The following is a 13,052-nucleotide window of genomic DNA, read 5'->3' on the forward strand; positions in this document are numbered from 1 at the left end:
GCTGGTCTTCTGGCTGACAATCTCAGCAGAGGGGCCAAGGATTAACTGGGAGATGGATTTTCTCCTCTGGCCTCCAGATAGGGTTGATGCACCTTAGCAAGATAACATGGGGGAGCTTGCATTGCCACTGTCCATGCTGGACCTGTTCCATGCGGCCCAGAGCTGTCGACCTCCCATCTTTCACCAGCACAATATTCACTTTTTAAAATGCAGGAGAACAATATTTTTTTCTGCTAAAGACAAACAAAAATCTGCAAAGACCCATGGCGCCCAACATCTGAGACTGAACAGTGACTAACGACCCCGCCAACGTGCATGTGATAAACAGCACCAGGATCCAGAAGTGATACCTTTATTGCTCACTAATACCTGCTCCAAAGGGGAGTTTGATTTTTAATTAAAGCCTGTTATCTCTGCTCTGGAAATACAATTAGCAAGCATGACTGGAAAACTTTACCAGGCTCCACCCGGAGTTTCGGCTCACAGGGAGATGCTAATCTCTCCCCATTTACCATGGGGCTAGATCCAGCAAACGTTCATCTTCCAGACACTGTTTGCTAATCTTTTGTTCTGTTCCAAACCTGGAACATTCCCTCGTCACTGGCTTCTTTGCCCATATCCCCACCCCACACGCCCCCTTCTCCCCAGCCCTTTTCCTGTTGCTTCAAAAGGTCTGTCCGGAAGGTTGTCTTGGATGAAACGCCCTGCACAAAGCCCAGCCTGTGGTATAAAAAGAGCCAGGGCTGGAGCTGGGAGCTACAGTCACTCACAGAGACTGAGAGTGAGGCATCAGACTGAAAAGCCAAGATCACACTCCACAGCAACAGGTAAGTCGGAACGACTCCGGCTCTTCCTCTTTATTCCTTCTGCTCTGATCTTTTCTCCACTCCCGTTAAGATAGGAGCTCGGAGGCAGTGTCTTATGCCTTTGTTCCTTGCATGGATAAAGAACAAGCTGTTGTCCTTTAGCTGTAACCCAGCAGAAATATTTCAGATCAGGTGTGATTTAAAGGAATTAGCCGTTCCAGGGAACTATAAAGCTATCAGAGGACAAACCCCTGTATTCCCACTAGCTTTCATCTTTCGATGGCATATTTCAGAATGGGATCAACTCAAGATTGATTGTCCCAATTGTTATGTGAGTCTTGAAGGAATGACACTTGACTGCTAAGCCCTCTTTGCTCTAAGGGGAAATAGTTAATATTAGAGCTATGTTACAATTCATTTGCATGCTAAGATAAATTACTCGTAGTCAGTGATTTAACTGCAAGGGGAAGCCAGTAAACACAATACCCCCCCACACACACACACAAAAAACCCCTACCAACTAAGCCCCTCTCCCCATTCTTCCTTGGACCTAAATATTTAATAAATTCTTACCTAGAGCCTTTATTTTTCCGTTGTTCCTCTATTTTGCTGTGGATTGTTCTGTTTTCTAAATATTTTACAAAACCCCTCTCTGACTCTTTCGACAGCTCCAAGCCCTTTTGTACTTTCTCAACCTCCTTAATAATGGCAAAAGTTACTGGTTGTTGCACGCTGACAAAAGATCAGGAGAGGACGTTTTTTATTTTGGGTTTGATCTGTTCTCTTTTATAACCTGCTTTATTAAAAGCATCCTTGTGTTCTCGCTGCAAATCTGCTCCCCAATCAACTACTGTCTTGTGGTGTATTAACCAAGAGGAATCTGTTAACAGTGTTGATAACAGCAGTGATGTTTGTTCAGTTAAGTTAAGGAAACAATCATACCAAATCCCTAAGTTCAGGGAAAACCACCAGGGCCAGAGCAAGAGAATTTTAGACCAGGTCTACACTACAGACTTCTGGCAGCACAACTATGGCCTTGTCTACACTACACAATTTTGTCAACAGAAGTCAGCTTTTGTCCACAAAACTGGAGATGTGCACACTGAAATGCTCCTCCTGCTGATGACAGGTTTCAGAGTCTGTATTCGCAAAAGGAAAAGCTCATGAAAGCTTATGCTCAAATAAATTTGTTAGTCTCTAAGGTGCCACAAGTACTCCTTTTCTCCTGCTGATGTAACTCCCCGGCTATATTGACATCATAAAACCACCTCGACGAGAGATGTAGGGCTTATGTTGGTGTAGTTAGGGTGACACAGTGTCTGTGTAGACACTGGGTTCCTTATATCAGCTGTTGGCTGTCATTCTCGTAAATTTCACAGCTCAGCTCCCCAGCCAGGCTGCTGCTGGGTCTCCACTCCAGTCCGGGCTGCCACGCAGGCTCCTGGCTTGAGCTGCTGCCAGGGCTCCCCACTCCCTGCTAGAAGCCCTGCTGCCCTCTGGGGTCCCAATTCCCTGTTCCCCACTGGGAGCACAGCAGCCAACTGGACTCCAGACGTGGATCTCCCCACCAGAGGTGAGAAGCCGCAGGCAGCTTTCCCCCACTCTTGGCGGGAAGGTGAGAAGTTCCAGGGGGCAGCTGGACTCCCGCTGGGGAGCTGCGTGGGACTGAGAGCCCTGGCTCTCAGTCCCCTACACTGCTCCTTTTCAGTCAGTAGAAGCGCTCCTGGTGAGGATGTGTACCACCGAAAGAAGGAGGGTAGTGTGGACATCAGCCACTGCAGTAATTAATGTGGTGGCTGTAAGCTGACCTAACATAGGCCGACTTAAGATTGTAGGGTAGACACAGCCTATGTTGGACAGGGGCATGAAGAAGTATGACCCTTGATCGACAGAGTTTTGCTGGCAAAACTGGCAGTGTCAACACAGAGTACCAGCAAAAAAGCTCTTTTGCTCACACGGAGTGGTGTCAGGGCATGTTTCAATCACAGAGGTGGTTTTACTCCACCAGCACAAAGCACAGCTTGCTAGTATAGCTGCATCCATTCTAGGAGGGCTTTGCTGGGATACTGTATTGGTAAAAGGGCCTTGTGTAGACCTGGCCTCACTCACATGAAATAGAACTTTTGTCCATTGACTTCAATGAGACCAGTCATGGTGTAAGGGAAAGTCAACGGGCCCAATCCCATAAAGTGGTAAGAAGAGCAAGTGGAAAAGAATATCTTATTTTCCATGAAAATAGTTAGAAAAACAACCCTAACCTTTTTCATTTTTACCACAGATTTTTGTGGCATTTTTCAGGGTTTAACCAAAAAAAACCCAAACCCCCCAAATATTTCTGAACTTTCAACTGAAAACCAACAAACTTCAGATTGCAGTTCTAGAACAAAGAAATGTGTGCGTGCCTGGTTTGGTTTGCGGCCGTTTTTGATTTTGTTTTTAACAACACCTGAGAAACCTCTTCTCACAAAAATGTCCATTTAGTCAAAGGCCCACTTTTTTTTGTCGAAAAGCACGTTTCTAAGAAAAGACTGGCTCTACTGCAGTCCTCCTTCAAATCCCATTGACCTCAGCTGAAGTTCTCCCTGGGTGAGGAATGCTAATTACAGTTCTTTTCCTCAGCCTTTTATAGCACTAAGAGCTAGCCCAGGTCCTGAAACCTACCTTCTCCACAAGTGGTGCACAAGCTGGGGGCGCACACCCCGAAGGTTGGGGCAAGAGGTTCTCAGGGGACGGGGGGTGAAGAAACTGGGATCCCACAGGACCCGCTGCCATAATAGCGGCAGCGGTCTAAAAATAGAGTGGGTATTGCAGGGCAGGACAGGCGTGGGGTTAAAAAAATAGCCCTTCTGTGCCACAAACAATATGAATGGCCCAGCCAGCAGGCACCGCTCTCCAGTCACTCAGCTCTGAAGGCAGCGCTGCCGCCAGCAGCCGTGCAAAAGTAAGGGTGGCAGTGCCCTGCCAGCAGATGCCACTCTCTGGCTGCCCAGCTCTGAAGGCAGCCCCATGGCCAGCAATAGTGCAGAACTAGGGGATTATCTCAGACTACAAGTAATGGAGTGGGGTGGGATGACAAATTCCGTGAATGGAAAGGGGGGCACGACTGGAAAGTTTGAACACCTTTGTTTTACACCCCCGAGAGATGTTCCAGCTGTATTCTTCACCAAGATTTAGAGTGGCATTTTCAAAGCACATCAGCTTCTGACCCCCCACTGCAACTTCCAAGTGCTGTCTACAAGCATCTGATGACTAAATCTTCATCTATTATTTACAAAAGCAACCACTCTCTCATATGCGCTGCAAGGACAGTCCCTGTTCAAGAGCCTTGCCATCTAAGTCTAGGGAGAGAGAAGTTAGGAGAATGGGAACAACAATAAGCAATTTCTATACAAGGGCAGCTCGGTTCACTGTAAGCTGTAGCCGAGAGTCTATCAGAGGGGCTTATGTTCTGAAGAATGCATCGCTAATATGTTTCAATTAGCAACCCTAATTGCATTTATCTATCCTTAGATGGACCTTTAGGTAGCAAATGCCAGCCAAGAAAGTCTCGCTTTTTCCCTCCACATAGAATCAAATTCAAGGAGCCGGGTTCCTTCCCAAAAAAGAAGCTTTTTAATTAGGAATGAAAGAGATAACATTGGATAAATATATTGTCTTGTATTCAACAGAACAAAAGCCAAGCTGCATTTTGACTGGGGATAGTGTGATCTATATGCGTCTGTGAATATAATTGCAGATTCTGAATCTCTAATCTGTTAATAAAGAAAGTTATCTAGTGGTTAGTGCAAGGGACTAGGAGTCCAGCCTCCTCCGTTCTATTTCTGAGTCTCCGGAACACTCCCTGAGTGACTTTGGACACATTCCTTCTGTACATGGTCCCTTTCTGCAGAACTGTGAGGGGGATACTTGCATAACTCAGAGGCATGAGTGAGGCTGAATGCATTAGTATCTGCAACAGGCTTTTAGACCCTCCGATGAAAGTATTAGAGACAGGCCCAGCGAACATTGCTAATGATGTCAGCAATAATGTTCAAGTAACAGCTATAACTTGGTGTTATACAACGAAGCGAGAACTCCAGGCACAGAGAATGAGGGTGATTTCCTATGCTCTTCACGTGCTTCTTAGGGCACAAAACTGGAGTCTGGCTCCATATTTACCCTCTAACTTTCACATCCCAAGATTTTCTGACTGACTGGCACTTCCAGTGCACCCAAAACCCAAGTTGTGTTCTCTCTGCTTCCGACACCATTGCCATTGGTAAAGATACTGGAATCAGAATGGATGGCGCTAACCTTCTAATATGCTGCCTGCCCTGCAGGGTGAGATAACTGCTTTCCTTTAAGAATAAACATTGCTTTTGTGCAGGACTTTTACAAGGCCAGGGCTGTAGTTAGCAATTATGCTGATTAGATTAGAATGGAGCCTGCTTCTCAGTTAGCTACAATGGTTCTGCAGAAATGACAGGAGAGGAACTGCATCTGTCACAGAACTAAGGCAATCTGATCCAGAGCACAGAGAACAAGCTAAACTCATTTCACCTCCCTATAAAAGCTGCTCTCTGCAGAAGGGAAGTTTCTCCAGACCCGGTGTCTGTGATTAACCTCCCTTAAGACGGATACTACCTAAAAATTCAGGGCCAGATCTTCAGCAGGTATCAACCAGCATCTCTATTGAAGTCCCCGCCAGGGTATTTGTACAACACAACACGGCTTCAGTGAGGAAACGGTAATTTACCCCAGCTGAGGACTCAGCCCGCTTTGTAACTGATCCAAGCCCCAGAGGCAATGAAACCAGTAAACCCCAAAGGAATACCTTATTTCACCCCAATTATTTTTACATGATTTAAGAGATAAAGGGAATGGGGGGGGGAATGTATCAAAAGGAGCATTTAAAAATTCCATGGATGGAACCAGGGCTTTTTACATTATCTACATACCCGCCCAATCAAAACTTTCTATTACAAACAGACGTTGCCTGTAGTGAGTCTGAGCAACGACTCATGACCTGTAAACCTCCAAAGTTTCAGGGATACTATTCAGAATAGCATCCCTCACAGCAGTGCATTGGGAGGGGATCCCTGTCTGCTGAGCTGGAACTCAGCTACTGTGAGCCCCTGCCGTACCTGAGAGTTGTGCTGGGGCTCACTGCCCATCCATCCCAGTATTTATACCATGACTGTCATTGTGGCATCTGGGCGCATCCCATGGCTGTGCAGGGATAGGACTCAGCTCCAGCATCCTTCTGCGGCCCTAAGCTCTATAGCAGGGCTGGAAACCCAAGTCCCGTCCTTCCAAAGTCGGCCGATATTCAGATTGGCAATTGGACTGATTAGCGCAGAGGTCTCCAAACTGTGGGGCGCACGCCCCCCCTTGGGGGGCCCGGAAGACCATTCGGGGCAAGGGGGTGCAGCTGGGGCCTGGGCCAGCCCCCACAGGAGGCGGGGAAGAAGCACCACCCAGCTCTGCTCCCAGCCCTACCCCCAGCTGCAGCCCCACTCCCGGCTCTAGGAAGGGGGCATGAGGTAAAAAGTTTGGGGACCACTGCATTAGAGAGAAATGATGTGGCATTTAACTCCAGCCCTGGGTTTGAATGCCAGTCCCTCCCCTGGACGTTGAAGGGCACGTCTGTGATTTTGGCTAGGCCGAACAGAGAGAGACAGCAGCCAAACTTGGAAATTCAGACCCAGGCCCATGTCCAAATTCTGAAAGCCTCCGTCCTCTCCCTGTCCGGTGGCTTTCATCTGGGAGCTGGGTCCAGGTCTAACAGATACAAATGTCTTCTCAGGAGACGCCCCCGCTCCCGGTGCAGGAGCTACATTTGACTGGACCTGTTTGGCAAGCTCATTGCGTATAACCCTCTCTTTCTGTCCGTCCCATGCAACCGCGCTGGACTCACCTGGCTGCTGAGGTGACGGCTAACAGCTGCCGGCGCGGCTGACAAACATCGCGGCGATTACTCTTGGCATCACCCCCACCCCTTCCGTTTCCTCAGGAGTCCGAGCTCCATCCCGAAGATGCTGAAACCCATACGGAGCGGCCTGATGGCGATTCTGGGCATGCTGCTCTTTCACACGGCCGGCGGCGTGAACAGCCAGTGCTCGCAGAGCAGCAGGTGCAGGGAGCTCAGCACGGAAGTCGGCCTTTTGGTGAGTGGCTCCGGCCCCGGGCGCTCAGGGGGAACATCGGGGCTCTAAAATGGGACTCGGGCTCTGTCCTGCACTAAACCGGGTGGATGGAGGCACAATAGACATTTCCCATTCCTAACATCTGAGCCACGCTCAGAATTAAATACATTAAAAAAACCCAAACAACTCCTTGACATCTCTTTCTGGAAGCAAATCGGAAATTAGCTCTGGGAAAGCCCCGGTAAGACAGCTCCCCCACTCCCAAGCAGTGTTCCCAACAGGGCAGGAAGGAGCATTTTCAGCAAAGGTGCAGGACTGGGAGTTGGGAGATTCCTAGATCAGTCACAGACCTTGGGCTGTTCACTTCATCGCCAGGGGTTTCAGTTGCCCAGTGGTAAAATGCGGGTGATTCTGTTCCCTTATCATGCAGAGGTGCTGTGGATGCAGAGTCATGAAAGCTTGTAAAGTCCTTGGTGGCTGCAGCGATGCAGGCCGTGGGAGGACACAGGTCCAGTCTGAGTCCCTGGGGTCGCTCAGAGGCAGCCGTGGCCCTCGGTATGCCATAGAACTGCTGCACGGCTGCTCAGAGCAATATGTCCAGCTATCCTTTAAGCCAGGTCGCCAGCTGGTGTAAGTGGGCATAGCTCCAGGGAAGGCAATCGAGCAATGCAGATTCCCAACAGCTGAGAGGAGCTGGCCCCGTCAGAGCAATCCCAATAACATGAGGTCTCCTGCTGCAGTGAGGGGGTTTGCAAAGATTGCAGGGGAGTTTTCCACCCCGTGCCCACTCTCCTACACTCTGCATTGCGTATATAGGGCAACAAGACAGCCTTCGCTGCCTGCCTACCACCAGGTTAGGTTCTCTCCCTCACTACGAGCTTTTAGGTTCTTAAGCGGCAGACGGCCCATTGGTAACTGAGAGCGCACATCGCAGCTAGCGATGGAAGAGACAGACTCCATCTGCTGGAAGGGCCGGATTTCATTTCTCCCCTCCCCCTCGCCCTCCCCCAAGGAGGAAGGGAGAATTACCTGGCACTAGACTTGCAAGGGGATGTTTACTGAGCAGGCAAAGGGAACACTTCTTCAGGTTCAGCCATTTGAAGATTTGCCCCCTTTGCCCAAAGCTGGTAAGAAAGGAGCTGGACCCACATCTGCTTTAGCTAGGCACCTGAGTGCACACGGCCTGAGGTACAGAAGTGCTGAGCCGTCACAGCTCTCAGTGAACTCTGCATGTGCAGGATACGGCTGGCTGAAGTCAATGACCTGAGTGAGGAGGCCGCAATTTGACCTCTCGTTAACCGATATCATTTTTGCAATAGTTGCTGGCTGTGGGGCTGTCCCCCGAGAGTCCTTTCAGGCCTTAATCACGTACCACAAGCACTCCAGGTCTCCTTCACCACCACCATGTTCGATTGTATTCTTCCAGCAGGCTGCTGCCTATAGCCTTCTTTACGTATATCTACAGTCCACAGCCAGCTTCCCACGTGCTTCCAGTCCTAGCAGCCGTCTGCCCTGCCTACCTCTGTCTTCCTTCAGGCGCCCGCCTCTCCAGCACTTCCTTCTTGTCCAGCTGCATAGTCCCACCTGCTGAGGCTGCTACCCCTTCAATTAGCCCTTCAGCTGCAGCTCTGCTCAGTTAATTGACACCTTCTGTTAACGGCCTGCCTTCCAGTTAGGTCTAGTTAATACATTCTGGTGGGTATTAGAGCAACAGGGCCTGCAGTTAGCTACTGATTCAACACACCTCCCTCTCTTTTCCCCGATGCTCCATGGTCTCTTGGGCCGAGCTCTTTGCAGCCCCTCAAAGGGTGTTCTCTGCTTTCCACGCCCAGAAAGAACAATCTGCGGGTGGAGGCCGTCTCCACTCTTCCATCTCCATATCAAGGGCATTCGGCAGGACTGTCTCTTGGCTGATCTTCCTCTGTACTCTGTCGCGGCTCCACTGGTTCAGTGCTCCTTTCACCCACCATGACATTTTGTTCTGGCCCCCGTTTGACTAAAGGCTCTTTCTCCTGCTGGTCTGCTCCTGGGGCTGCCTGGGGGACCCCTTCTTCAGCAGTTAAACCCACACAGGGCTCGGTCACCAGCCCCTGTTCACCTCCATTTCCTCTTCCTTCTCTACCATGCATCCGATAAAGTGAGCTGTAGCTCACGAAAGCTTATGCTCAAATAAATTTGTTAGTCTCTAAGGTGCCACAAGTACTCCTTTTCTTTTTGCGAATACAGACTAACATGGCTGCTCCTCTGAAACTTCTCTACCAGCTCTCTCTCTGCTCCAGGCTCTTTACCTCTTGCCGACCTTCCCGGCTTGTATCTTCCTAGCTAGGTTCTTCTCTTTCTTTTTGATCTCCCCCTTCTTCAGTCTTGTGTTTCACACCCCATAACCAACTCTGTGCTCTCCGGGAGTTTCCTCCTTCCATCAAGGCAAAGGATTTCTAGTCAATTCCCAAAACGACTGGATGGGGCAAAGCCTTCACCATCCCCACCTGTTTCTATTTAAACCTTCCCTTGACCTCAAAGAGGATTTTCGCTAAGGGGCAGCGTTTCCTTTCCCCACATATGCAGTCCAGTTTCAATCCCCTCCCAGGCAGCATCCAATGGGGTTTCACCGGATCTACCCGGACAAGCGAACACTCTAGCTGCCGAGTCCATTAACCCCTTCACCCACTTCCTGATGACTGTGACCCTATGGGTAGACACTCGTTTTCTCCTGGGCACCCCAGTCCACCCACAGAACTCTGCCAGCCCGCAGTCCATACACTGACAGTCTCTTTATATGTCCTGAGTGCCTGCACCAGTAACGAACTATCCCCCTGCCCCGCTAGCAGAGGAGGACCACCCCTTAGATTCTTCCTGCCTTTTTTCTGTCTCTTTTCCTGCCAGGGCATTGACCCTTTCCTTCCCCATCTCCTGTCCCCTCAGGGGGCAGACTGTTCTCCTGGTAAGTCAGCCTCTAAGAACTCTTCGGCAAGCATCACTGCACTGTCCCAAGTCGAGGGTCAGTGCCAGGACACGCAGACACCTGCCACCTTGGAGAGACTGCAAACACTGCTCTAAAAACACCGTATCCATCCTTTCCTCCAGCCCCTGGCTTTCCAGCCTTGGCCAGGTAGCCTAGTCAGCCAGTCTGTGTGTGGAAGCTCTGGGCCTTATTCCCTCTGTCTAATTCGCAGCCCTAAATCTCTGTCAGTATCCCTCCCACGACAGACCCAGCCTATCTGTAATGCTGCCTTGACTGTATCATAGTCCCTGGCGTGTTCTTCGCGTCAGGGCTTGTGGGTTGCTTGCGCTTTGCCCACGATGCCTTATCCCAGCCATAACCTCCAGCTCTACAGTTCAGCGAGAGGCCCCTAGGCCCTCTGCCAGAGCCATTTTACACAGTCTGATTCCCTGGGCTCTATTGCCCCCCTGGTCACAGGACTCACCAGGCTCTGCAGCATCTGGTGCTGTGGTGCTGTCCGCGTCATAATAAATTTCTGGGTTATGAACTCCCTGAAGACACCAGTTTATAGTTAAAATCTGCATCCATCTTTACACAACAGAACCACAGGGCCAACCCCAGCCCTCCCACCTACGTCTGCACATCTCCTGCTGCCAGCAGTGGGAACTGTGCACATGTGACTCCGGACAGACGCTGGGGCACAACTGATTGGCTGCACTACAAGAACCTCCTGTTGCACGAAGCAGGGAGGATGCTGCAGCAGCCTATTTAAGAACACAGGTTCCTCGGCCCCAGCTCCTCCTCAGCCACCCTTTGCAAGGGCGCAGGGCCGGCCCACAACATTTTGGCACCTGAGGCGGGGAGCTCAAATGATGCCCCCTGGCGCGGGCCAAAACTTTGAAATGCTGGGTCCTAGCGGCGTCCCCCACAGTCTAGTGCTGGAGGCAGCCGTCTGAGTTTGCCTCATGGTAAGGCCAGCCCTATTCCCCTGCCACAGGAAGTGGCACAATGGTTATAAGATGCTCTGGCCTCTGGGGAGGTCTTGGTTGCAAGTGATGGAGCAAACAAGCGGAGTCAAGGAAAAAGGGAGTTTCTTTCCCTGGCCAAATGCAAGCAAACTGCCCAGCTCGCTCCCCTTCAGGGGTCTACTTTATACCACTCAATGCACGGCCAGGCAGTTAGCACTTCGGACTGGGAGTTAAGAGACGTGGCTTCTATGCCCAGCTCTGCTAAGGACTCCCTGTGTGATCTTGGGCAAGTCACCGCCCCTCTCTGAGCCCCAGTTTCCCCTTCTGTAAAATGAAAATAAATTGCACACACCTGCCTCACAAGGGGAGATGGAATGGCCAGATCCTCAGCTGGTGTAAATCAGCATAGTTCCATTGGTTTCAGCGGAGCAATAGCAATTCACACCAGCTGAGGACCCGGCTCACTGTTTGTAGAGTGCTTCAGACCCTGAGATGGGCTTGCAGAGTATTAGTGCTATTAATAAACAGTTGTGCTGCTGGAAGACTCTGAAGACACTTCTAGGTACAGTTACTCACAGAGAGAAATAGAAAGGCCCATAGGTCAGCTCCATGCCTGGACATTATACGACATGAGCCCCACATAGCAAATGTGTGTCTAGTTGAAGCATTTCCTTTCTCCTCACCCAGGCATGCATCAAAGCCTGCAAACTGGACCTGTCTGCTGAGTCACCTGTGTACCCAGGTAACGGTCACCTGCAGCCTCTGTCTGAGAACATCCGGAAGTACGTCATGAGCCACTTCCGCTGGAACAAGTTCGGCAGGAAGAACAGCAGCAGCAGCATCACTGGACACAAGAGAGAAGAGATCCCCAGCAATCTCCTCTTTGGCTTCTTCCCTGATGCTTCCCCAGCTCAAAGAGAAGACAAAGAAGAAGAAGGAGCTGCCCTTGAAAGACAAGACAGCAAACGATCCTACTCAATGGAGCATTTCCGATGGGGAAAGCCAGTAGGCAGGAAGAGGAGACCCATCAAGGTCTATCCCAATGGGGTGGAAGAGGAATCCGCTGAGAGCTACCCACTGGAGTTCAGAAGAGACCTTTCTATGGAACTGGACTACCCCAAGTTCGAGTCCCTGGAAAGCCCAGAGAGCGAGGAAGAGATGGTCTCAGAGGAGGAAGAGAAGAAAGATGGAGAGTCCTACAAGATGCACCATTTCCGATGGAACACCCCGCCCAAAGACAAGCGATACGGGGGCTTTATGACATCGGAGAACAGCCAGACTCCTTTAATGACTCTTTTTAAGAATGCCATAATCAAAAATGCCTACAAGAAAGGCCAGTAAGGTGAGGGAGGGAGTGGAGGGTGGGGATGTAACTTGCAAATAGATCCCCAAGGAGACCCAAGTTAGCTTCAAGATCCCACTGGCATGTGTTTCACTTAGATACAGTTATAATGATCACTTATTATGTTGTTACTAATTATTATTATTATTACTATTATTATGATTAAGCAGTTTGCTATTAGGAAATGATTTCATGTTCTTATTCTGACTTTGAATGTGCACAGATTAAAAATCAATCCATTGAAATAAAAACATCCGTACTGTACATATGAGGAAAGAGATGCTTTGATGAGTGCATATCTAGTTTTGACCTGCCAGATTATTTTCATATTTGAAACAAGCTGTACAATACTGTAAATGATGGATTCAAATAAAAATACAGTTTTGCAAGCTAAGCAGGTCTCTGCAGTGTCTCCTGCTCTGTCTGGCATGAGCTGCTTTCTTTGGCAAAGGTTCTTGTGCGTTTCAAGTGGATGAGACAAGCTACAGCCTGAAAATCAACACTTGGAAGCAGATAGACATGACTGGTGAATGTATTAAATCCTTTGCAATGTAAGAACAGTGAATCGGGACAAAAAGAAAAGGAGTATTTGTGGCACCTTAGAGACTAACAAATTTATTAGAGCATAAGCTTTCGTGAGCTACAGCTCACTTCATCGGATGCATTTGGTGGAAAAAACAGAGTCTCAATCTGAAGCAAATACTCACCAGCAACCACACACCACACAACAGAACCACTAACCCAGGAACCTATCCTTGCAACAAAGCCCGTTGCCAACTCTGTCCACATATCTATTCAGGGGATACCATCATAGGGCCTAATCACATCAGCCACACTATCAGAGGCTCGTTCACCTGCGCATCTACCAAT

General features: G+C 49.5%; 1 protein-coding gene across 1 annotated transcript; it reads left to right on the forward strand.

Moving 5' to 3' along the window:
- Nucleotides 1–689: 689 nt before the first annotated feature.
- POMC (proopiomelanocortin) lies at nt 690–12,574 on the forward strand. Its single transcript, XM_038395831.2, has 3 exons — nt 690–827; nt 6,799–6,952; nt 11,528–12,574. Exons 2-3 carry the CDS (start codon nt 6,821–6,823, stop codon nt 12,179–12,181), a joined length of 786 nt encoding a protein of 261 aa, XP_038251759.1. The 5' UTR covers nt 690–827; nt 6,799–6,820; the 3' UTR covers nt 12,182–12,574.
- The last annotated feature ends 478 nt before the right edge of the window (nt 12,575–13,052 follow it).

Source organism: Dermochelys coriacea, chromosome 3 (genome assembly GCF_009764565.3).
Source record: "Dermochelys coriacea isolate rDerCor1 chromosome 3, rDerCor1.pri.v4, whole genome shotgun sequence".
NCBI classification, from domain to species: domain Eukaryota; kingdom Metazoa; phylum Chordata; order Testudines; family Dermochelyidae; genus Dermochelys; species Dermochelys coriacea.

Bases quoted from the DNA above. Each gene is read 5' to 3' on its own strand.
- POMC (XM_038395831.2), top strand. From the start codon at position 6,821: ATGCTGAAACCCATACGGAGCGGCCTGATGGCGATTCTGGGCATGCTG. The intron at 6,953-11,527 runs GTGAGTGGCTCC...CTCCTCACCCAG, and splicing joins GCACGGAAGTCGGCCTTTTG to GCATGCATCAAAGCCTGCAA.